The 27788-nt window shown below is 31.9% G+C and overlaps 2 protein-coding genes across 3 annotated transcripts in view; both read left to right on the top strand.

Annotated features, from left to right (window-relative positions):
* LOC145311954 (uncharacterized) overlaps positions 1–27788 on the top strand; it is a 214592-nt gene that overhangs the window by 131590 nt on the left and 55214 nt on the right. The window lies entirely within an intron of this gene.
* On the top strand, positions 117–27788 carry LOC145311953 (calumenin-B-like). 2 transcript variants are annotated; one of them, XM_080151023.1, is made up of 13 exons: positions 117–991; positions 1457–1531; positions 1824–1916; positions 2360–2463; positions 5131–5220; positions 5948–6011; positions 12118–12231; positions 16635–16755; positions 17792–17903; positions 18847–18906; positions 20366–20455; positions 21668–21780; positions 26684–27788. In XM_080151023.1, exons 1-13 carry the CDS (start codon positions 730–732, stop codon positions 26754–26756), a joined length of 1371 nt encoding a protein of 456 aa, XP_080007149.1. In that variant the 5' UTR covers positions 117–729; the 3' UTR covers positions 26757–27788. The 2 variants fall into 2 exon arrangements, with proteins under 2 accessions (XP_080007149.1, XP_080007150.1); XM_080151024.1 differs by lacking the exon at positions 1457–1531 and having other exon boundaries at positions 140–991.

The following is a 27788-nucleotide window of genomic DNA, read 5'->3' as shown; positions in this document are numbered from 1 at the left end:
AGCATTAATATTTTTGTTATATTTTGAAGTGTTTTGAATCATAAATATTAAAAAAAAAGAATAATTAAGATTAATATTTTTTCAATTTTCCCTAAATTTTCTTGAAGTTTAAAACCTAAACAAAATACATTATACATACAAACAATAAGCTGAAGAACAGTGTTTTGATTTATTCATTATTGCATATTGAGCATCTAAAATGTTCTATAAGTGAAAATTAAGTTATAGGGCTTGTACCCTCGAAAACTTATATTAAAAGTGTTAAAACGTGAATGTGAAAAAGGCAAAAGTTACTTTATAAATTAAACGATAAAAGGGGGTTGTAGAGATCTTGTAAACTAGGCATGAGAATATCCCGAAAAGCTAAATTATAATTCTTATATAAAAGTAAAAGGATCTGTGTCTGTCTGTCTTTACTGTAGGAACTCGCTGACCGCTGAGCTCCCTTACAGTGTAGCTTTAAATAGGTCCCCGTAAGGTTTATAGCTATTTTGGGGGATGATACTACCACCCCCCAAAGAGAAATCACCCATAAAAAAATGAAACCATCCGTTTTAAAAACTTTAGAATTTTTTTTATTACATCAACTTTGCCACAAGAGACTAACAAATTATCCCACATAACTGTGAAATCTTAGTTTTTTGTGGCCTTCAAAACCTTGATTTACATTATCTCTACAATATTCATATCAACTTTAGTTTAATTAAAACCAAAATTACGAAGCCCAAAATGTTTTACACAAAGAAACATTTATTATTGATTCAAATAATATTTTTATTGCTGTCGACCCCCTCCTCACATGGATGGTGGCTATGGGGGGACGATTCTGAAAGTGTGACCGAGGAGGTTAAAGTTGTTGAGAATTTAGTTCCTGAAACATTGGAAACTGGCGACAGTATTACAGCTGACACTGAAAATAAAATAGATGAAGTTAAGTTAGACATGATGGATAATAAAACTGAAGAAACTATTGTTAACATTGAAAAAGAAGGTAATTAAATACTAAACTTTCTTTGCGTTATCTATAAAATAACAAGGATGACAACATCCATATAAGCAATGCTTTGAAATTGAAGGAGAAACGAACATTAACACTTGAGAGTGTCCGAACTGAATAAGCTGAATATTAATGCATATGTAACGGACAGGTGTACGGACGGACCGACCCTAATTATAGAAAAGCTTCGCTTTTAAAAATGTTTCTTAAAAACAGAGACTGAGCTGTATAACTAATTGAATCACTCTTATGATAAAATTATTTCCAGCATGGCCTCAAAACCAATAATAGATTAGAACCAGTTCTCAGCCATCCTGCAAAATAATGTATAGCAAAGTATTGCAAATAATTTTCAACGAATATTAATCATAAAATTAATACCAGATTTTTTTACCCAGGCCTTATTTTCATAACCGAGGAAAGCTGACTATAATGCGATGTGATAAATAACTATTTTAGAATTGACAGAAAAACCATTGAAGGCAAACAAAGCAAAAGAAAAAACAAAGATTAAAAATGATATAAAAGAAAAAGGTAACAACTCTGTTAAATTTACAATTGGAAAGTTTATTATAATTGATTTTAAGAAGGGAAGCTACCCTATAATTAACTTTGTCTGTTTGTCCATTAGTCTATAGTGCTATGGGAGAATGTAATTATCTCAGCTGCTACGTAAGATATTTCAAAATAAAAAATTTCACTAATTTTTGATAATTGTGAATTTATTATAAATAGTAAATTTAAAAGGTATTTAAAATATGAGTTAAAGGGCAATGTAATAGTATAAAAAACGTTTAAAAAATTAATTAACTTATATTTTTGTTAGAAGAAGAATCATCCAAAAAATCTCCAAAAGCAAAAGAAGTATTTCATGAAAAAGCTGAAGAAATGTATATACCTTTTACTGAAGTGGAAAAGGGTAAGGATATCCATAAATTCTTTTAGAAGCGTAGTTACTCTTTATTTTGTCCGTCCGTCCGTTAGTCCGTAAATGTGATTTTCTCGGATACTATCAAATTTGTTACTGATTTTTTTAAAGATATCATTTCCAAAGAACATCCAGTAAACAACAAACAAACAGTCTGTTGTTAATGCTACAACATTGTTTACAAAGGTTTTCTGATTTTCTACCATTGTTGTATTGTCAATGCATATGTCACTCCATCACTTTCTTTTACAACTTCTCTTTTTTATGACTACAGAATATTACCTCTATAATTCACTTTGTCGGTATGTCCAAAAATGATTTTTAGTACTTTTTTTTATAGACGTTGTCTGCCTTTTTTTTACCTAGAGTCACAAATGATTTTGAAAGCACAACATTTATAATGAAAGATACTAACCTGACTAATATTATCTTAGGTGAGGAGGCACATGACAGCCATATTGATGATGCCATGCTTCACCATGAAAAAGAGGATGGGCACTTCCATGATGGACAACACAACGAAGAGTATGATCAACGGGTAAGGAAATCTTAGGGAACTGGGTGATAAATATTTTATTAATCCTATTATATGCTCGTTCGGTCAGCTTTTAGGCTGAACTAGAACACTCTCAGGGGAATGAAAAACCGTACTAATTAGCCACAAGTGCAAGGCCCCCAGCTCATAAGTTGGTTAAGCTCTCTGGTCGAAATTTCATTTCTTACTCGTCATAGGGTAATGGTGCAATGGATAGGGTGTTGGCCTGGTAATCTAAGGGTTCCCGGTTCAAGCCCCGCCACGTGCAAAATTAACTCTGATTAATTGAGCCATACTAATAAGCCCTAAAAGGGCGAAACACTGTGTCTATGGATATCTATAATACAAAGTAGAACGATGTCTGTCTGTTTGTGTGTGTGTTTGTTTGTCTGTTTGTTTGTAGCGAAGGATCTCGCTAACCGCTGAACCGATCGGGTTCTCCTTTACAGGGTAGCTTCTCATAGGTCCGGGGAAGGTTTATAACTATTTTCTCGGGGGGTGGGACTCCCCCAACCCCCCCAAAAATGAAAAATACCCCCCCGAAAAAAAAAAAATTTTCTTTTTGAAAACTAAATTAAAATAGTGGGGTCGACTAACCCCCCCCCCCCAAAAAAAAAATTCCCCCCCCAAAAAAAAATTTTTTTCTTTCTTTTTTATTTTAAATCTAAATACGAAAAATTGGTTTGATCAAACCTCTTGGGGCAAAGCCCCTAGAGGCTAGGGGCGAAGCCGCTGGTTATATAAAATAGTATATTTTGTTTTTGTTTTCTTTTAAATATCTCGCTAACCTCGAATAAATTATGTTCTTCATTACCGAGACGCTTCCCATTTGAATGGTTTAAAGCTATTTTATTTATAATTTTTTTTATTATTTAGGCCACTCCCTCCCACTTCAAATATGTAGCACCTAGATGCTAGGGGCTACACTGCTAGTCCTTAGAAACAGTAATATTATATGTAGCTTAATTAAGTTAACCTTAACAAATTACATCAGCCTTTTTGAACAAATCGTTTTCATAAATCAGGATTATGTAAGGCTTAAATGTTAAATTTGTGTAAATATATATTATTCATATGTATGTAATATTAAGGACCAACAGACTTATGTTGCAGATTATTGGGCGGTTGAGAATTATTAAAAAAGTTTTCCAGTATGGCATTTGATTAATATCCGCTGGATTAGAACCGATTCTCGGCCATAATGAAAAAATCATAAATAGCATCGTATTACATACAGTTTTCTAGGAATATTAAAATAAAAATCCTAAAATTGAAACCAGTTTTTTTAGACCATAATGCGGCCTTTCGTTTTTGTTCATGTAAAGCTAAGATGCAGCTAGCTGCGGATATGATTGCGGCTACCGAGTCGAGTATTATATTATTGTATATAAAAGCAATAATGTAAATTGATATTTCATATAATATGCAGAGAAACTAAAAAAAAAGGAAAACTTTTCTTTCTCTTTCTTGCTTTTCAAGCCGAGGGGATGTGCAGTATACAATCCAAAGTAGCTGGATGTATGTTTGTCTTTTGTCCAATAAGATCGTTGTAAAATCAAGGCTCTGAAACGATAGGACAAACGAACATTAACGCTGGTAGAGTGTCAGAATTGAATAAACAGAATATAAATGTATAAAAGTTGAAACAAAATTTTAGGTTAACTTGTTAAAAAAAAAACTGCTTGCATACAGAATAATGTTTAGAGTCATACTTACATTTTTAGGACTTGATTTTGATTATAGATATGCTTCGCTTATAACATTGTACTTTGTTGTCCCAGGAATGGATTCAAACCTGCACATCCCTTGTCTTTCTTTGGAAACTAGAAACTTTTGTTCGTCTATGTCATTCTAAAATGTATTATATACATTTTAGAATATATTAATGCACATTTACAATGGAAAAGGAATCAAAGTTAAGTCTAAACAATAAATATATAAGTATAGATGGATATTCTAGACAACTATCTCCATCAAATGCCAATGACCCATTAGCAAGCATAGCAGTAAACTTTGGTTTCTGAAATAAGATGTTAGAAGCTTTTTTTTATGATTTGCATTGTTTTTGTAGCGGCAAATCATCTATGTCCTTAAGTGTTATTGTTAATTTTAAAGATTAATAATTTTAAAAAATATCTTTAAACCAATATAAACATGATTAAAACAATGTAATTAGAATGTTTGCAATTCTTTTTGTTCTTTAAATGACATATTGCTTAACTAAGCTAAGCACTACAGACTGACAAACTGACTCGGGGACTTTTACAGTAGTTTCGCTTCTCTTGAACCAAAATTGTATAAATCTCTGCTTTAATATTTCTTGTACATGAGAAAATAATGTACCACAAGTCAAAGACGTCCAAAAGGGGGGGGGGATAGAAATTTACCCCTGCCAACAGATTTCAGGGAGGGGGGTAATTACCCCCCTCCCCCTAAGCAAATTTTACCCCCGGGTAAAAATTTTGGGAGGGGTAAAAAAAATTTGCGGCGCGCTTCGCGCGCCATTTTACCCCCCCCCCCCAAAAAAATTTTGGACGCCCCTGCCACAAGTATTTAAGTTTAGAATCTGTATTATTACTCCAGGCCTTTGGCGCCTAAGGGCTGAATTTTATCTTATAACTTTTTGTTTTAATATCCTCGAAAAGCTGCATTCCAAAGCTGTTATTTTAGATGTTCCTTGGAGAAGACAAAATGTTGGAGTACAGACAATTAACACCAGATGAGAGCAAAAATAAGTTGAAAGATATTCTTTTGAATAAGGTAGATTCCTTACTTCTATACAAATACAAGGGTTATATATGATATTATATTTCAAAGATTCACTTAGATTACGTATCCTAAAATTTAGATTAAAATATAGAATAAATGTGAGGGTAAAATTTTATCAAAGAACAATATAAAGGTCAGATGAAATATATATAATTTATTTCGACCTTTATGTAGCATTTGTGATTTTTTTTAAAGCAAAGCTATTCTTTATTTAGGGTTGGTCCGTCCGTCCGCCCGTACTTCTGGAACGGATAGCTTTTTACGTTAATTTAGGCATGTTAGAATTATCCTATTGATTTCACACTATGCATGGTGATTCCTGTAGATTTAGAAAGCATAGCAACTCTATAATCGTAACCAGAATGTCCGTCCATTTTAAACATGTTGATTTTTAACTTTTTGAATAATAAATTTTTATGAGAAAGTTTTACTTCAGGTGTAATGTCCATCTCTGCCCCTGATTAATCAGGAAAGAATGGGACAATGGCCTGTTTATTAAACTTATTTCCAAACTTTTTCTAATTCGTTGGTTAAAAAACTTTAGGGACTTTTAATGAATTTTGTTTGGTTGATTCATTAAGTGCCCAAACGTTTTAAGCAATAATTTTAACCTACAGAATAGAGAATTTTATTTATCATCATTGGGTATGTACATCAATTTATCGGTCATTGTTTTATCCATTTAGATCCGTGTTATTAATAAAGTTTAATTCCCCAGGTGGATAAGAATGGTGATAAGTTAGTCAGTGTGGAAGAATTAACAATCTGGATTAAACATACAGGTAGATACTTACATAGGTAGCTTATTCAGTAGATAGATACGCAGGTATCTTTTTAGTAGATAGATACATAGGTAGCTTATTTAGTAGATAGATTCGCAGGTAGCTTGATCGGTAGTTAGATTCGCAGGTAGCTTATTCAGTGGATAGATACGCAGGTAGCTTATTCAGTGGATAGATACGATGGTAGCTTATTTAGTAGATAGATAAGCTGGTAGCTTATTCAGTAGCTAGATACGCAGGTAGCTTATTTAGTAGATAGATACGCAGGTATCTTATTCAGTAGATAGGTACGCAGGTAGCTTATTCAGTAGATAGATATGCCGGTAGCTTATTCAGTGAATAGATACGCAGATAACTTATTCAGTAGATAGATACGCAGGTAGCTTATTCAGTAGACAGATAAGCAGGTAGCTTATTCAGTGGATAGATACGCTGGTAGCTTATTTAGTAGATAGATACGCAGGTAGCTTATTTAGTAGATAGATACGCTGGTAGCTTAGTCAGTAAATATATACGCAGGTAACTTATTCATTAGATAGATATGCAGGTAGCTTATTCATTAGATAGATACGCAGGTAATTTATTTAGTAGATAGATACGCAGGTACATTATTCAGTAGATAGATAAGCAGGTAGCTTATTCAGTAGACAGATAAGCAGGTAGCTTATTTAGTAGAAAGATACGCAGGTAGCTTATTTAGTAGAAAGATACGCAGGTAGCTTATTTAATAGATAGATACGCAGGTAGCTTATTTAGTAGATAGATTTGCAGGTAGCTTATTCAGTAGATAAATAGTTAGCTAACTTAGTAGATTTAGTAGAAAATACTTGCTTTTCATAAAATAAGGATCTCATTTCATATGCGTAGCATTTCTATAAGTATCCGCTTCTCTCACTGACTCACTGATTGTCTGACTGAATCTTTCCTTCTAATAGAAAAGTTATTAGTATTATAGAAAAACTCTCTAAAAGATTATATTATCCACGTAATGTCTCTGATTAACCAAAAATCGAATGTATATACATTTAGATATTTAGAATTATAAAGTAGCATTGCTCCCAAAAAGGATATTAAAATTGGAAAATCCTACAAATCAAGTACTCCAACTTTAGTAAAATACCATAAAATATATACAAGTTTCATGTTAAAAAGCAAAATCTAATGATATTTATTTAAGGATACTCGACAAATATTTAAAGTGCCTATTGTGCATAAATTCTAATTAAAATGAATGGTTGCTATTTTTAATGTTTTGTCCGTTTGTCTGTCGGTCATGCTTCAAAAGATGTAAACATTATTTCTTAACAAGGTTTCGTTTTTTATGGAGTTTTTGCATATTCCCTCTCTTAATTTTTCTTAGTTATGAGAACAGAACATCTGTAAGTCACTGTTTATGTTGTCCATTCCATGATTTTTTCTGCTTCGCTTCTTATGTATGTTGTCATCCTTGTTTTTCATTTAATTATGTTTTACCTGTCTGTTTGCCTATCCTCTCAGAAATACTTAAAGTATTGTATACACAAACCTACTAGATTATGTTATATATTTATTATTTTATTTTTTAAAAGTCTTTTATTCAATGATACAAAATACACTACAAGAATGGATTTAGCATATATATATATATATAGTGGATATATTAACAAGGGGTAAAATTGTCGTCAAATTAGGTTGCTAACATTGACTCACCTCATATATTGGTCAGTTTGTTCATCCAGTAGAAGGGAGGTAATGGGGTAAAGGGGATGGATAGTCAGCTATGAGTTTTACTTTATGATAATTTGGTGCAACATCCAAATGATATTATAGCGATTATAAGATAAAAAATTAATCCTAAATTTATTCAAATTTATTAAAGTTTGCCCTATCTAAATTTTTGTAGTAATTTCAGCAGATTTTTGCTTGATTTTGGGGGATAACTCTTCATAGTAAAGACAACATTTTTATCTGCCCCCAAATATCTTATCTAGATTTATCTCGCTTGCTGGCTATACCCGATTCCTGTGTTAATATTATTAGGTATGAGTAGAAAATATTGGAATATATCTATGATAATAAAGCCTGGATTTCCCCCAGGGTTATTCTTTTTGGTTCATGGACAATATTCTATTATGAAAAAGTATACAAACAGTCACAGGGACACACGACTGTGGTGTAACACGTAATGCATCAACTTGTTGTTGGGAAGTTGATAGGTTTTAATCAAGACTCAACACTGTGTCATGACTAAATACGTCAAAAGTGGTTCCTACTGCTGCTTTATCAGGTGCGCGACATTAATAATTATAATAGGAGGAATGCAATTGCACAAAACAGGCACAACTATTATCATGCACAGTTATGACAAAAGGTCATGCAACCAAAGGGTTGGTTGTCTGTAGGACGTATGACCATATAACTATTAGGGTGGGTCGATGCTGTGCATGGTTATTAGGGCGGGTCGATTTGCATTATTTTTTGGAATTTCACATTAGTAGACATTGGGCCAATATAAAACCCTGTGAAACTTGAAATAGGTTTATTAATCCAAAAACAATGGGGGGTATAAATTTTGCCCGCCCCCTTATAAAATCAAAAATTGAAATACCTATAAACACAGGCATGTTGCATATCAAAATGACCGCATTGAAATGCTGATTACAAATCTGAGAACTGTTTTAAAAAATATTGTTTCAGTCTGAAATGATTTTTCAAATAACCTACCAAAATAAACAATTTTGACTAAATCAGCTGTTTTTAGGTACTTAATGAGATCTTCTTCAAACTAGGAGCAATATTTTTCAAAACGGTTTTCAGATTCGTAATCAGCATTTCAATGCAGTCATTTGATATGCAACATGCCTGTGTTTGAAGGAATTTCAATTTTTGGTTTTATAAGGGGGTGGGCACTTTTTATACCCCCCGCGCGCCCGTTGTTTTTGGATTAAAAAACCCCTTTTAAGTTTCACAGGGTTTTATATTTGCCCAGTAACCCCTGCCAATGTATACTAATGTGAAAATCCAAAAATATTGCAAATAGACCCGCCTTAATAACCATGCACAGCATTAAACAAGGTTTGGTTCCGAGAAACTCTAAAATTAGATCTTTTGGTGTATCCTGTTCTCGAGGCTATCTGAGCCTAAGCATTCATATGAGAGGTCTGAGTTTTGTTTGCTTTTGTGTCCAATTCCAATTAACTCATTAATTTCACATTTTTGTCACATGTGATAACTTTTTTTCCTTGTCAGTTGTAAACAGTTAAAAAGCTATTAGACTGCCAATATTACTAGATTCAGATGCTTTATTAAAGGTTACTAGATAATTATTATGCTTAATTAAAGGCTTTTATATTTTTTTATCCCTTTAGATCCCTTGAGATATTGATATACAGCAATGTTTCATCTCTGTGTAATTTTGTCTTAAGGGATTTGTCCTAGAATGCTAGAGCAAATATTAAGATAAATTCACTCATAAAGACACTCATAAGCCTTGGAAACATTCCTATATTCACAAGAAGGAATTGCATTATTTCAATACTTGTGGCTACATTCAAGCCTTTAGGGGTTTTTGTGCTGTTATTTTTGTTTCTTGTTAAAAACTGAAACCTTTCTCTTTCTAGTGATTGACTAAAATAAGGGAAATTCGCTTTAATGATGAAGTTTTTTTTCAATCTAGAGGCTAAGTCTCATATATAAAAATTAACTGTGCTAAAACCATCCTGGGGCCTATATGAAGCTTCCCTTAAATGAAGAACTCAATTGGTTCAGTAGGTATCAAAATCTTAACATACAGACAAAAAAAAACCAGTCTACTCCTATATAATAGGATACCAACGAGTTCGTTTGAACGTTTACTTTTTTAATGAATGAAAAACCACCCTACATATTTATTCATGACGAAACAAAGGCCATTTTGTCCATAAATAAGAAAATAAGTCAGTTGTAGAAAAGTTACTCTTTTGGATAAAAAAGAACAATTTGATTGCATATTAGTAAATCGAATGTTATGGCATGTTATTTTGAATATGTTTTAATTTTAATGTAAGTATAAAAAATATAATATAAGTATAAAAATGAAACAGAATGCATAGAGAGAGACTGGTAACAAAAGTACAGTCTATCACCTACTAAAGTGACACACTGACAAGCTCAAATTACAGAGGAGCTGTGCTACATAAATATCATTATCTTTGGAGCATAAAATTAAGAGAATATTATCAGATAATAACAAATGATTAGTTAAAATAATGAGTAAAGCAAAATAAAGACAACGTACTCTTCTGCATGACTATTTTTTATAATATTATCTATAATGCTAAGTAGTACGATGATTTCGATAACCACTGAGCCGATTGGGCTCTACCCTTTAGCAAATATAGATACTTGTCCTGAGATGGTTTGAAACTTTTTTCTTAAGGGAAGAGGTGAAAGGAGGGTTGTAAAAAAGGAGAAAAAATGAACCCTTTTCCCCAAAGTGGCAGAGCTCTGTTAACTTTGTACTTTTTTTTTGGCAAGAAAGGCTTAATATTATAAATTTTATTCTAAACAACAAGTCCTGGCTTATCTCAGATAATTGGATGGGATAAAAAAATTAGCTCTGTACTTTTGTCTTGAGATCATATGTATATGACTTTTAAAAATAGTGTATGACATACGATCTAGAAAGTTCAGCAACTCTAAAGTAATTACCAGGAAATTCGTACGTCTTTTTTAAACCTGCTGTTTTTTAACTTTTTGACATCAATTTTTGGTATGACATAATTATCCTTTTCAGCAAATTTGGTAACAATGATTCCTAGGACAACTGGGGGTACAATAGTTTTACCGGCGCATATCTTTAATCAAGTCCTAAAAATGTTGTAAGTGTGTCCTTAAACAGAATCCTGTATTTAGGAAATTTTGCAACAATTATGTTTGTACCTTATATTATTACTAGCGGCTTCGCCCCTAGCCTCTAGGGGCTTTGCCCCAAGAGGTGATAAAAAAAACTAAGTCGAAATTCGTTAAAGGACCAAGGAAATCTTCTGCAAAACATAAAGGACCAAGGAAATCTTCTACAAAACATAAAGGACTGAGGAAATCTTCAAAAAAAAAAAAAAAAAAAAATGGGCGGGGGGATTTTTTTGTTTTTTGGGGGTTTGGAGGTGTCCCACCCCCCAAGAAAATAGCTTAAAACCACCACAGGACCAATAGGTATATACCCTGAGGAGTAGAATCCGATCGGTTCAGTGGTTACCGAGATCTTAAGCTTCAGACGGACGGACGGACGGACAGACAGACATCAAGCTACTTTGTATTATAGATTCTCTTTTTCAAGTTTTGACACTCTACAAGTGCTAATGTTCGTTTGTCCTACCGTTTCAGAGCTTCGCTCTTATCCATGTTGCCTTACTTGTTATAATATCTTACTTCTCAATAAACTTTATATTTTATGTAATGGTTTATGGTACTTTTTATTTTTATGTAAATGGCAATTTTATCACTTGAATGATAACGACGATTTCTTAAACTTGAGTTCTTCAAACTGTTGTCATTTTTTTGTTTCATCTTTATAATGGAAATAATTGTCTTTGTAAATATATACAGTTCTCTACGAAAGTTTAAGCCTGTTTCTATTCCCCAGAATTTGTTTATGTTTTATTTTACTTTTTGAGAGGATTTTTATGTTTTTGTAAGAGCTTGGGTGATTTTATCTAACAATGCAACTCAGATTATTTAAAAAAAACAATATGTATGGTTCAGTCTAGAGGACCTGTATTCGAATGGGTAGAAAAATAGCCTAAAACTTTTCCAATACTTGAATCTGAAATCACAAGACTTAAAATAAAGAACCACATAATTTAGTAGTTACAAATGTTTTTTTTATTAAGTAACAGAATGTTTGTATGTTTATCTATAGCTAACCAATATAGTTTTTCTTTTCAGTAGAATCTCTTATAGGTCTAGAGAATGTTTTTAACTACATATTTTGTACCAAGATGAAAAATACTACCACTTCAAATTTAATTTTGCTTTTTACGTTAAAGCCAAAATGGAGGGTCGATTTCCTAATTTCCTTCTAGAGCCTAATGGGCTCTTTTGAAAAAGATGTGGTTTTTATATAAATTAATTCTGTTTTATATATAAGGAGAGAAAAGCATCCTGCGAAGAACAGAGTTATTCTGGAACAGATCTAATCCTGAAGGACGAGATGAACTCAGCTGGGATGAATATAGAGCCAGGCAGTATGGATTTCTTACAGGTATTATGAATTATTCTAGTTACTCCGCCCTAGCCTCTAGAGGTGGGCAAAGGAGGTCAGGAAATTAGCCTTAAACCATCCAAAGGCATTAATAAGGCTTCACTGAAGTATAATTCATTCGGACAAGTTTCCGAGATCGCTAGCTTTGGACAAAAAATCTAACTTCTACAAATTGTAAGATAATTTAGTTGCTTTTTCTTAAAGTGCCTTCTACTGAACCACCTCTCCCTCATTTTTAAAATAGATTAAAAATTAAGAGGTGAGAAAGTTTTTCGTTTGTCTATTCATTACTTTGGTAAGGTTATTTTGGGAACTTAATAGAGTTAGAACAATTTATGTTTTAAAATTTTACAAATTCTTTAATAGGCAAAAGAGTTACAGTCAGAGTTATTTGACTAAGAAACGTTTGGACGTACCGACAGTTTTTATTTAGAGATGAACTAAAGTAGTGATTTTTAAAATCTGGATAAGTCACATTGTCAAGGTCTTCTCTAATATGCTTCTCAAGACAGGCGAAACTCATGAGTAGTTACCAATAACAGTTAGGACAGTTATCACTTCCAGACATAGGTCGTGCCATTAAAGAGTTCGTTGTCTGTTGGGTGTTTCCTTACTTAACACCCTGGGCGATTGAGCACATTACACTGCAATTTACATTCAGAGTATGTTCAAGGAGATGACTTGTATACCTTACCTAGCCCCAAGATCAAGGACGTCCAAAATTTGGGGGTAAAGTGGTGATTATCCCCCCAAACGAATATTTTTCATTTTACCCCCCCCCCCCCCAATTAAAATTTACCTCTACCCTGGGGGTGCCGTAAGAATTTTACCCTCAAGGTAAAAGATTTACCCCCCCAAGGTAAAAAATTTACCCCCTAAAAACAAATTACCCCCATCCCCCTAAAATAAAAAGCTTGGAAGCCCCTGCCCAAGATGTCATCATCCAATATGATTCGCTATACTACAGAACTCAATCGTCCTAGTTTTTATTTGAAAAGTCTAGAATATAGATGCAACCTGAGTAGAACAAATAAAATACAACCAAACCTTTTCCCAAGGGATTTAGCACAGGGAAGGAGAGGACAATGGCAGATGAATTTTCATTTTCTAAATATTCAATCAATTTTTTACTAGCTATTAAAGTCAGGATGATGTAAGACTTATTGAGAAGAATAATTTTTGTCAATTGTAGTGTCCCCTATTTCCTGGCTTAAGCATCAAGTGGTACTAACACAGACTAAAAAATTATATAGAAAGGAAATGTTGAAATCCTATTATATAAAGTTCTAAGCTTTTTTGTTTGTAGCAAAGGATCTCGCTAACCGCTGAACCGATATGATCATCCTTTACAGTGAAGACTTTTATATGTCCTTGGATGGTTTTAGGCTATCTTCTTATCATAAAAAGGCTGGGTATATTTAGGTTTAGGCTATTTTTCTGCCCTTCCATATTCCTTTAATTATATAGCCTCTAGATTGTATGGGCGCAACCGCTAGTAAGTTTACAAAGTTTAAATAAGCACCAAATGGCTCGAACAAAGACAAATAGTGATATAGAGAGCTGGTGTATATTTTAGAAATATTTTATTTTCTGTAAAAATGAGCATATTGTGCCATCAAAGACTAATTATATATACATGTATTGTATATAAGATGTACCAAATAGCACAAACTATAATTGTTAGAATTTAAAGTTCTTATGAATCAAAAGTTGTCGCAAATATAGGTATTAAATGTGATTGTTGAAAATGTACACTTTCGTTGAGTTAAAAGTTGTAGAAAATTAAAGAAAATAAATTAGATTTGTGCTGATTACTGTACGCAGAACAACAGCAAGGGGGGGGAGGTTATTCCCCATACCTTCCATGGGCGAAGCCCCTAGACGGTAGGGGTAAAGCCACTAGTATTTAATAATATACACTAAAAGATTAAGTTAAACTGTATTGAATTATTAAAAGCAAAAAATGTAATTTATGATTATAATTATACTCATATTTCTTTTTATGTCAGTATATGCAAGTATAATTAACTTTTTACCTCTATATATACTTTACTATTTTATTCAAATAATTTTTTTTTTATTTTCAATGAGGAATCTACTCTACAATATAATCTTGAACAAGGATCTGCACTTTAATTTTGCTTTTTAGGGGGGGGGGGTTGTTGGAAAGCATCAATATTTTTATCTATAAATATTCCATCTATGGTTTGACTATTGGGTTGTATATCATTTACAATATGTATAAAATCTGTGGTTTGTATTCTAAGAAATATAAATTTGTAAAATATTATAAATCTTTATATTTTTTGTCTCTGAATTGTATTTTAAGATGTATAAATATTTAAGATTGTTCCCCGCAGATACAAATTTTAAGATAACAATTTTCTATCCATTTCGTTTTTCTATTCGTAAAAACAATTGCTCAGTTGATTTTAGTTTTTGGTACTTTCACAACAAGTACCTCGTTGATCATTTTAATACCCCCAACCCTTATTATAAGCGGGAGGGGTCAGTTTTTGGTTGTATATTTAGGTTAGGTTATATTGTGACCCGTAGGGCTAAGATTCTAAAAGAATGGGCTCAACAGGGATTACATGTAGAAAAAAACTCCCCACCTCCAGCTACTCTAAATTTGATTTAAAAATAAGGGCTGTAAGAGCTGAAAAGGCTTTTTGTGTAAAAGCACCAGTTATCTTCAAGAAGGCGCGTTACACTCTGCGCTAGTATTCCTAGGTAATGACAATAAATCTTAGCTAGCTGTCTTAAAGTTTTTTTTCAAGATTACATTTTACACTATAAGGAAAATGTTAAAATAAATATAATAAAAAAATGAATTAATAATTGATAAAGTTGACCTACGAAAATGGATGTAAAATTTTGTCGGTGGATAATATGAAAAGGAAAAAATTGACGTCAATCTAGCTTGCTAACATGGAACTCGTTTATTAGTCATTTCGTTCAGAGAGGGAGTGTAAAGTGGATGGAAGGGGAGAATCATTATTAATTATAATAATACATGGTGAACTTTTTAGAATACATATCTGGCCTTCTTTTAGAATATGAGTGAATTGATTATTTTATAATAGGCCATTAAAACACTATTTTAGACTTTGTTGCATTGATGATAAGTTTTTCAGCCCTAATGCTCGACAGCCACATGTAAGCCTTAATGAAAACATCATTTTATAACTTTAAAATGCAGCTGGATGTCTAAACCTGTTCCTAAAGAGACAATTCATCTTTGCGGCTGGCGAGCTCTAGTTTTATCTTTACCTCAAATTAAGTAGAGAAAAAAATTGGGCTTGGTAGCAGATTATCCTTATAATAAAGTAACAGGATGTTTGTCTGTGTGTTTGTATGTTTGTACCGAAGGATCTCGCTAACCACTGGACCGATAGGGTTCTCCTTAACAGGGTAGCTTCTCATAGGTCCCGGGAAAGTTTAAACCTATTTTCTTGGGGGGTGGGACACCCCCTACCCCCCCAAAAAAAATGAAAAATCCCCCCCCAAAAAAAATTTTCACCCCCCCCAATTTTTTTTATACTTTTTCTTTTAAAATCTAAAATAAGATGTTTAATTATTAAATTCGACTCTCTCCTCAAGTGTAGCCGCTAGTTTGAAAAAAAGAGTGTCAATGTTTGTATTTAATAAAACTGCGGATAATTGGCTAGTTCAACGATTCTGGACTATAAAAAAATAGTTATAGCTGCGCTTATATAATACATGATGTCATTCTTTTTTATGAAATTTATTCGTGAGAATACGAGAGTGTAAGAAAATTTATTTAATGACAATAAAATGTACCCACAGATTATCATATATTATATTTTTCTTCATTTTTTGTTAAAATTTTCTTACTTTTCATTTTACTTTACAGTACGGATGTTTCAGCCCTCTGAATATAAATATATTATCTTATTTTATGAAGTAGTAATGTTTTTTTTTTGTCGATGGGGTTCTCTATTTTAAGTAAGCTTCACATGGGTCTTCTGATAGGTTTAGACAATCTACATATTTTCAGATTTAAGTCTTGCGATGGTTTAAGCTATTTTGCAGCCGCCCCTTGCCCGTATGAATACTTAGCCCCTAGATGCTAGTGGCATTGCCGCTAGTTTACATATATAGTATGTAAAGATAAACTGTATTTCTGTTTATATTTACATTGGTCGATCATGAGCATCATTCGTTGATGTCCGCACACATTTGATGTATCTTCTATACCCTTCTTCTTTATAAAAAAAACATCATTGCTGCGCTAAAACTAATTGAAAAGAAAAAGAGTAAGAATATATTTTGCCTATTTTAAGGCTGCTTGCTAGCAAATGGATGCTTCTTGAAAAAAACAAAGCCACGAGTTACTAGTTATTCTGAACAATATCAAAATCACCTATTTCTTTGTTTAGATCGCCTGGACAGCAACTCCGAAAGACGATGGGTCGGTGAGGATGATGTGAACGAAAGCACACTTAAAATTTACCTGAGCTTAGAGGCTAGAGACAAGCGAAGATGGACTGTTGCTGATAGGTAACTCAACTCAAACTATATATGTATTAGAATTTTAGATCTTTTAGGTTGCTAACATGGACATTATTCATTGGTCAGTTCGATCATTAAGTAGGAGAGGAGGTAGTAGCGTCATTTTAGACAGCTACAAGTTTCACTTTATTAGAATAATTTAGACGATAATCTGGTGTAAGATCCAAGTAATAATATTTCCATTTATGCAGTAATTTGGATATTTTTAAGTTCCAACCTTTCTATTTCCTTTATATTTAATATCCAGGGATAAGGGATGGGAAACGTAGAAAAATATTATTTCAGGCCTATTTCAAGCCTATGCCTAAAAAACCTGTTATGGGATGGTACATTAGTTTGTTATCAACTCTAATGAAATAGCTAAATAAGCGTTAAGAATATAAAGTATAGAATAAAATTTAGGGCGGTAGCCAATAGGAGCCGTCCGCCAGTGACTTAATTTAATTAGGAAATGGTAAAAGTTGCATTATCCCTTTCAAAACTAAGCCGGGACCTAATTTATGGCCAGGTTTCCTATCACTTATCCCTGTTTATATCCCAAAAGAAAAGAAACAAAATATCAAATAATGAATAATTAAGTTACTGAACTTTATATAATAAACAGTTCATACTGGTTTAAAATTATATTTTCGTTTTTCTAACGGAAAATATTCTTATTTTTAATATGATTTTAATCTGTTATGGAAAGATTGATAATGATATTTTGTTGACAGAATTTAATTAATGACAACACAGGAACTCACAAGAATAGCATCATTTCTCCATAAATATCAACAATGGATGTAGTATATACGTGGATATTATGACAGGGAAAAATTTCGTCAATTTAGTATGTTAACATGGAACATTGCCTCCATCCACCCCTTTACCCAATCCCGTCCACTCCTACTGGATGAACTAGTGACCAATAAATGAGCTGCATGTTAGCAACCTAAATCGAATAATTTTTCCTCTGTCTTAATATCCACGTATATTCTATATCCATTCATATATTCAATATTTTTAATTTAATGATTGTATTTAGGAATAAAAATCTGCGTTTGGACAAGTCCGAATTTCTTGGATTCCTTCACCCCGAAGTTGTACCTTACATGTCTGATATACTAGTCACAGAAACTATGGCAGAGCTTGATAAGGTATTATGTATACCATAATAATAGTTGTACCTTACATGTCTGATATTCTTGTCACAGAAACTATGGCAGAGCTTGATAAGGTATTATGTATACCATAATAATAGTTGTACCTTACATGTCTGATATACTAGTCACAGAAACTATGGCAGAGCTTGATAAGGTATTATGTATACCATAATAATAGTTGTACCTTACATGTCTGATATACTAGTCACAGAAACTATGGCAGAGCTTGATAAGATATTATGTATACCATAATAATGATTGTAAATGTTACAAAAATATTATCGTTTCCCTTCTAAAAAATCGCCTTACCACTCGTGATTTTTCATTGCAAGACTATCGTGACTCCTTTTATCCTGACCTCTTTATTATTTAAAGTAATAAATAGGGGAATATATTCAAGAATAAATACTTTTTATTGAATATGTATTTTTGCGCGTGTGTCCCTTGCATCTAGAGGCTATGTAATCTGAAGGGTGTTTTTGGGTAGGACTATAGGCTAAAACCATGTCAAGGCTCAAATTTAACTGAGATAGCCTACAATCATCCCGGGACCTATGTTAATCTTCCATAAAATAGAGAACCCAATTCCTTCAGTAGTGTTTGAACTCCAGACAAGAAAAACCTTACTACTTTACATAATATTAAATGTATCAGGAATCTAAAGGGATAAGACAATTGCCGATAAATTGGTGTACATCCCCATGATAATACTTAAAATTATCACTTCTGTATATTTCAATTATTTGGTGAAACGTTTGGACACTAAACTTAATGAACCAACCAATCAAAATTCAATAAAAGTTCCCTAAATTACCAAGCCAACAAATAAGAAAACGTTATCATAAAAATTTTAGGACTAGTGTAATAAACAGCCAAATGTTCCACCCTGGATATATAATATATATGTAATATCATTATCCAAATTTGTATAATTAAGGATGCGGATGGAAAATTAAACCTGACAGAATATGTTCTCAACATATATGGGGATACTAAGGTAAATTAAAACATGAATTGCGCAGCTTTTGTTAATGATAGAAAAATACCACTCATACCGTTGGAACCACTCTGAGCTCAAGTTTTTTTTATGAATATAAATATCATTTTAAGCTGTTTGAACTTTATTAGCTATGTTTGTCCCATTGTACGTTTGTCACATAGGCCGCTTGTCCCACAAGTACGTTTTTCTGTGTTCATATTATCATTGAAAATTATTACATGCGCTGTTTTTTTCTCGAACTTTTAATCTAATTGTAATAATATTTAGCATAAAAATCATGAATCAAATGACATTTTGAAATTAACCTTTTAATAAAATATCAATATAAAAGGGCTAGTATACAATAGATTTGACATTTTGCGTCTTATATTTTTTATTGATTTATCTATTTTTGGACTACAATTTTATCATATACTAGCGGCTTTGCCCCTAGCCTCTAGGCGGTTATTGATGCTGGCGGCGATTTTATTCAATGATATAATATTCATATACCTAATTTGCTTCCCAGTTTTTAAAATTTAATACAATCTTGAAAATTGACGATTTTATATTCATTTGTTTACAAATAAGAAAAAGTCCGGTTTTATGTGGCGCACCCTGTATATTACTAGCGGTTTCGCCCCTAGCCTCAAGGGTCTTTGTCCAAAGAGGTAATTTGAAAAAAAAATAAATAAAAAATTGGATGTGCCTGTATCCATTAAAAAAAATTGAGGGGGATTTTTTTTGTTTTTTTGGGGGGTTGTGGGTGTCCCACCCCCCAAAAAATATCCGAAAACCACCAAAGGTAGGTATATTCCTTAAAGAGTTGAATCAAATCGGTTCAGTGGTTACCGAGATCTTTAGGGACAGACAGACGGACGGACGGACATTCGTACAGACGGACAGACATCAAGCTACTTTGTATTATAGATTATATAAATATCCCAAGGCTGAATTTAAAAAGAAAAACAACTAACAACCATTCTTGGACCTATGGAAATGTTGTGTAAAATGGAGAACTCCATTTGTCAAAATTTAAATATGTATAACAGTGTGGCTAAACTTTAATTGTTGTTAAGATTAAAGTAAAAGAATAGAGGGAGCACGAACTAAATGTATTCATGTCTATAGGTAGAGACCCTGTACAGACTTTCAATTTTAAAATTTAAAGATCATCCATGAGCGTCGGAAATATAAACACAGTCAAGTCACTACAAAAAGCAATTTGTTAGGAGATGAAAAATGCCCCCAGAACTTAAGGCAGATAGTTGTATGGGTCATACATCTATACTTTTACATTTCTTTTGTCAAGTGTGTTTACTTATTAACATGTGGATGTGATTGCCTTAATTGGGTCAGGTTTAGACTTCCAGCTAATTTTTAAAATTGTAAAATGTTGCTTTCCCTGAGGCTTACAGGTAGCTTACGCCCGGCCTCCAAGCCTGACTAATTGTTTTAAAGTGTGTTTAATTATTAGAATGTGGATGAATGGAACCGAGCAGGCATAGAGTTCAGAAGATATAGAGACAAAGATGGAGATGGTTTCATTGATAAACATGAACTTAAGGTAAAAACAATATGGATTTATCATTACTTGGATCTTACACTAGATTATCATGTACTCGAATAAAGTGAACCTTGTAGCTGGCTAGAATAACAATCCCCCCATCCAACCCCTTCACTCCATCCCCTCCACTCCTATTGGATAAACAAACTGACCAAAATAAAATAACCATTTTATCAACCTAAATTGACGACAATTTTTCATTGCGTATTATTTTAAACTAGCAGTCAATTCATTAGCTACCAAATATAAAATGCAATATATATATAAATATGATTATTATAAAAAAAACTATATTAATAATATCATGAAAAAAAATGTATTGGTATAATTATAATATTCCTGCACACTAAAGATAATATATCAAATAAATACTGTTCTCATTAAGTCATTAATAATGTAAAAAACATAATGTAGGCGAAATAGAAGGAATTATTCATGAAATTTTCTTTTTCGTGAAGACAAAAGATTTTCTTTAAAATACTTTTGTATTTTTCATTTATTTTTATTAAAATGTTAGTAGGTATATAAAAGTATCTCTAATAGAAGCTGAGAAAATAAATTTTTCTATAAAATATTAATTTTATTAACTACAGACCTGTGCAGAAAAATATTTCTAGACTGGATGCTGATTAGTAAAATGAATATGAACAACAAATATAGATGCCTAAATTTATTATATTTATATTTCCATCTTATAAGAACGAACAATCACACCGACAATCAGATGGACAAAGTGGTTATAGAGTAGTTTCGTTATTATGAAACTTTGGATCTAGTGCAGATCATGGTAAAATGTTCTTAGTAACGATTATGCACATAATTCTAACAATTTGAGAGGCTGCTAGCTGCCAAACGGTTGAACGTACATGTTAAGCCCACACAACGTTAAAGTGCCATAAGAAGGCCTTTGATAAATCTGAAATAACCAAGATCCAATGATGCACAGTGAAAGCTTCAATGAAGAAAAACGTCTAAACTAATTCTTTTTTGCACATTAATGTACACTGCGGACTAACTGTGCATTATTGAGTAATGTCTATTTCAGAATATGTGTAGGCCTTCTTTAGTCGGGTAAAATTTTGTGCGAGCATAATGTTCACGTTCACCGTTTGGCCGTTAGAAGTCTTAAGTAAAGTTCCTTAATTTTTGGAGATAATCGTTACCAGGAACATTTTACTGTGACCAGCACTAGATCCACTATTTGTACTTTAGGCGTGGATATTACCTGAAAGCTATGACCAACACGAGACTGAAGCTGAACATCTCATCCGTGGATCTGATACTGATTATGATAAGATGCTCAGCATACAAGAAGCTTTAGATAGGTAGGTATTATCAAGCAATCACAAAGATTTTCTTTTCATCCCTTTGTCTGTCCGTCAGTCATTTTTATGTAAAAATAAACTATATAGCTAACCTTTCTAATAAACATTGGAAATTTTAGTATCAACGGGATTGGAACCTGTTCTCAGCCACTCTGAAACATCATCGTATTACAGACAATTTTCAACGAATATTAAAATAAAAAACGTAAAATTAATCTAACTTTTTTTAGCCTAGGGCTAGGCCTATGGACTCTGGGGTCCAACAAAACTGAGGAAATTTTCTTTTACCGAACTATACTTCTAGCTTACAGACAAAATTAGAAATGATTCATCAAGAACTCACACATATATTATACGTTATTCTTATACTTTTTTTTCCTTTAAAAACTTTATTTTATATTAAATATAGATTTGTAGATGTTTTGATCATATTCGTTTTCTCAATCCTTTCTATTCTATCAGCTTATCCTATAGACTTCTATTTGAATTTTGGGCTGTCATAAATCTTAAGAAATCTTAACTTCTTGGCTATCCTATGAAATTTTATAGTAATTGGTAAAATATCTTAAATTTGTTAATTAGATTCAACCAACCCTGACTTTACTGTCTTACAGGATAAACTCAATTTTTCTGATAGAGGTAGCAAGGTAGGGTAAGAAGCAGCTAGTATTTGAGTATTTGAGTCAGTCAGGGGGGGAGATATTAAGAAATTTATAGGGGCCCAACCCCCTTATTACATTTCTTTAAACACATATAGTCACTAAAGGTATCTTTAACCCTGAGGTGCGTTATTCCTACAAGATATGAACCTTACAGGTCTCTTTAACATTTACTTAACCTAACCTAAAGAGAGCACCAAATATGTTTTTTTTCTTCAAAAAGTTTGTTCGTTGTCCAGATGCCGCCAAATTATTTTTAACTAACTGCCGCTCCTCAAAAGGAACCAGGAACCTGATTTTTCTTTTCCATATATGAGAAAGTGGGTATCAATTATTCATTGTAACGTCAGATAATTTTATACAACTTGTTTATTAAATATTTATATAGAATATAAGATATTATATTACTTTAGATATATAGGCTTCGTGCTTTTTTTTGCGGATTTAGATATTAATGACCCCCTTGGTAATAACACATTCTAGAACTTTTATCAAGAACATGTTAAAATATATCAAGTTTTATGCAGAATTAAAATGCCTTTTATAAATTTCTTTGGGTTCCCTACTGAATAATAAGCATTCCTTTTAAATTAACCTTAGGACAAACGAATGTAATCTATTTTACCAGGTCTATTGTATATAATGTGGAACTATTCTCAGACGTGAATGCATCATTATCTGATGGGCACATGAGGAATTTAATTAATTTTATAGACAATACAGTTGATGACGAAGAAAGTCCCTCAAAAATATTCTGACGTCATAAAAATGAGTGATTAGGAGAGGAGTAACGGGAAAGAAGACCCTAAAAAAGAGATGGATACTCCCTCATTTTTATGACGGCACATGCTGATTTTTTGAGAGACTTTCTTCGTCTTCAATACAAGTTGTCTAAAACAAATAAGTCAAATTGAATTTTTGCTTTGCCCCTACCCTATAGGTGCTTTGTCCTATGAGAGGGGTGTGAATTGCCCTAAAAATTCAAGGTTTAGTGAACATATACGCCCCCAAAAATTATAACAGAATCAATTGCTACAGTGGGTAGCAGGATTTTGAGATGGGCTGGTTCAGAGCATACATTGTTTTTATTTTATGTATAATTTTTTTAACATTATAATTTTGGTAGATATCTTATGTGGTAATCTATGATATGATGTTATAAAAGGTAATATTACCAATTATATTATTACAACGAAACTATAACATTATTACAGAATTATAAAAGTCAGATATATTCTTCATACATAAAATTTTTTACCATTAAACCTCAAAATGATTTCATAGAGCTAAAACCAATTATTGTAATATAAGAAGCAGTAATCTGTTTGTCATCATTTGGGATGTATATTAATCTATCGTTCATTGTCTTTTCTACTACTTAAAATTTTTATCTACTCTTGAAACATTTTTAAAAACTTTTAACTGTTCGCTTATCAAATTTCTCAACCAAATATTTTTAAGTGATTAATATTGAAATTGCAACCTAGATGAAACAAATATTTCTGTTTTAATGATTTAACTATGAGAGTTATAGATCAGATTCGCTCTTATACAAAAATTTCTATTGTATGTACTTAAGAATTTTTAATAAAGTAAATTATTCTTAAAAAAAGAATTTTTTGCAATTTATATTTCGCATTTTCATGAAAACCTATCAATAATTGCCCTAATAATATTTATTTATATATTGGAAGTATTTGCTTGACACTGAAAATGTTGGCTCTACACTTTGCGTTGGAAATTTTTATATGTTTCAAAATGGAATAATAAGTTAATAAAAATGGATTAAGTAATTTAAGAGGAAAATTTAATTTTAATGATACAAATTTCCATCATTTATAGTGAAATTTTTTTCTAAACAAATCCCTCTCTTTGAAAAATGTAATTTAGCGGGGATTTCTCCACGGTATTTCATGACTTATTTACAACAAACAATAACATTTGTATTAACCTTTAATATAGTAGAACAATTAGTATAAGATACATATTTTATACAAAGAAGAAGTTGTAATTTTGTAGCAAAAAATGAAATAAAGAAAAAAAAGTCAATTAATAATGGCGAGTAATCAAAAAAACACAATATATAAATGTTAACGAACATGGAAAATTTCTAAAAAAAATTCCCGGTAATTCTTACCAAAAATTAGTATCATCAAACACTTTTAATAGGTTCCAAAGTACACAAATTAAGACAAATTACTATGTTATTATTAGCTTTCATTTTTTTTCGCATTGCCATCAAGGGCCGGGGCTGGGGATATCTTAAGGCTTTAGACAACTAACTACTATATATAGAAAAGCCAATTTTATTTAATGTCATGAAGTTCTAATAATTTTATATTTTTTTTTGTTAAAGACAAACCTTGTTAAACTTTATTTCCAAATTCACAATTTATGCGAAATAACATGGTAAAATTGATTTAACGTCTATCGATTTGTATTTCCTACTTTTGTCTTCAGTTTTGAATAAAAAAGTAATGTTCAGATAAGATATGTTGGCCTATCTAAAAAAAAACTCTACTACCACCCCAACCTTCATTGTTTATTTTGCAAGAATATATTACTTTCTAAATTTATAAGTTTCTTCATTCTTCTCATAGGCGTGCGGGAGGAGGTTTGGGATGAGAGATTATAAACTTTCCTCCATATAATACCCCCCCCCCCCCAGTAAAATTCACTCCACAAAAATACTATTTTCATACAACCCCCAATTCAAGATATAAGGCGGTAGATTTAATTCTAAATGGAAGGGTAAAATTATCCATGACTATAATCAACCCCCTTACAGAATCCTGACCACGCCCTGATTCTTCACCCACAAGGATTAAATAAGAGGATTAAAATAGATCAGGTTTCTTTTTACATCATAATATTAGTCCTGCATTGCATTGTGTGCAGTCATTTAAGAATCAGCTTATAGTGTCTCCAAAAAAGTGGATAAATGTTGCAACGCTTGGCCGAACTAACCCCATTGACGTCATATAAAAAGGGAATATGACGTCAATCTGCATAGCCTGGCTAAATGTTGTAACTTTTGTTCACTTTCTTTGTGACACACTCTAAGCTGATTCGTTTTTGAAAATATAGTATGAGATAAACTATACTTTTTATGCCTTTAAACTATACTTTTAATAGTTTATACTTCTTCCAACAATTAGAACATCTAAAACGATTGTCTACAGATAGTTTGTCATCCGGTTTCCGGGCAAGGTTGCTGTATATTAATATTAAAGTTGTAGTTTTCAGGAAATAATTTCTAAATGATTAGGGTATGTATGTTTTTACACGAACGGACAGTAGTCTTATTTTATTTCAAGGCACCAGTAATCATGGAAAATAGTCTTAGTATTTTATATGCTCGTCTATTTTTTTGGCTGTAAGGAAGAATATGTGGAATTGTGATTCTCCCAGCTGCTACTAAAGATACCCGGATTCTTATTACCTAATCAGTAAACACCATCTGTTCTGTCAATAAGTTTCTAATAATTGGTCAGTTTGTTTTTCCAGTGGTAGGGGAGAGGATGGAGTAAAATGGATGGATGGGGGCATCGTTACTTTAACTATCAGAGTCCATCAAAATCTAGTGCAACATCCAAGTAAAAATGTACCGATTCATAAGAATTGTAAATTACTAAGTGCCTATCAATACTTTACAGTAGTTTTTGCTTGGCATACCATTCTCCTCTCCACTCTTCTAAGTCACATGGACCCGTAGATGTATACATGTACATGATCCATATCCAAAATTAATTTCCCATGCCCATAGTAAGGAGGTATAGTCTAAAACTTTAAGGAATGTTATGTTAGTTTGACATGATCCTTACTAAGTTTTTACTCTCTTTTTAGTCACAAAAAAACGTATAAAAAAGTGTTAACGCTTCATAATTATCACATAACAAAATAAAGTTACTGAATGTTATACAAATTTGTATTCAAGAGATTAGAGTAAAACACTAAAGTGAGAAAGGGTTAAAAACTGTATCTCCCCATCGCAACCACCTTGTGCATTGTGCAACCTTTCTATTGGGTCATTTTAAATCATCCAATGGTGTCGCTTATATTAACACAGAAAAGTAGCAGAAAATAATTTAGAAGCAGACCAAAGGGTTTTTTGAAAAAGGAAGGGAGGTAGTTGTCTGTATATACATCTATCCTATAGATCTGTTTTCCAGATAATGTTTTTTTAATAAATTGCTGATTGTATGCATCCTAAAATTATTATAATTATATTTTTTTTACTTCAGGTATAGCATGTTTGTATCCAGCCAAGCAACAAATTTTGGAGAAGATCTGAAAGTAACTCATGACGAACTGTAGTCAATATTATGGCAGCTTTGCAGCATTTGGAACAATCTCAATCTTTTATTTTAATCTATTTGTATATTGAAGTTAAAGTAAAAAAGACAACCTTTAGTTTCCGATTTACTGAGACATCTAGAAGATCAGAAATGGAGAGAAAAAATAAAAAAAAACCTTGTTCTCTGTTTAAAAAAATATCAAATTTATTTTTGGTGTTTTTTAATATCTCTTACAGCAAAATGTGCATAAACCTACTTAAAACTAGAAAAAAAGTAACAATAAACATTTTTAAAAATCTTTAAGTTCTAAAAAGGCAACTCTGTTTTAAGAGATATTAATCAACATAATGAAATAAATCTGATGTATTCTGTAATAGAACCAATATGAAAAAAATAAATTGTTATTTTTTTCATATTGGCTGTGTTTCAGAAAACGAAAGAAAACAAATACACATTTACTTGTATACAAACTTTAATTATATTTAATTTTTTATCTCCCTTCCATTTTTGTCAAGTGTTCCAAAATTGCAATTAAGGTTGGAGTGGAGTCATTGGTCTATTTTATGTATGAAACAAATTATTTTTGTATTCACATACACAGTGTGCATAACACTTAAATTATGCGACAAATGTAAAAAAAAATAGAGATTTTATTTGTTATGTGAAGCTTTGCCATCAGATATATTCGTCCTTATTTAGTGTTTACGTACTTAAAACAGTACTTAAGTTAATAATAAATTGTTTTCATAAAATATATTTAATAGTTTTTTTTTATCGCATCGTTTTATAGACAGCTTTAAAATAAAGATTTAAAACTAGTTTTGATATTCCCGAAGGGCCGAAGGCCAGTGCTAATTTTTTTTTATTTTTAATTTAATATTAGTGGAAAATCGTCTATAATATGATGCCATACATGATTTTTCAATATGGTTGAGAACCGATTCTAATCTAGCGAATATTAATTAGTTTCGAAGCCATACTGGAAAAAAATATCTATTTTTTTACAAATTAAATTTTATCTAATTTGATATTAATAAAAATTATACAATTA

This window comes from Acartia tonsa, chromosome 2, assembly GCF_053477335.1.
Source record: "Acartia tonsa isolate MP-2025a chromosome 2, ASM5347733v1, whole genome shotgun sequence".
NCBI lineage: Eukaryota > Metazoa > Arthropoda > Copepoda > Calanoida > Acartiidae > Acartia > Acartia tonsa.
Note: the sequence above shows the minus strand (reverse complement) of the source record. Positions and strands in the feature narration are given on the sequence as shown.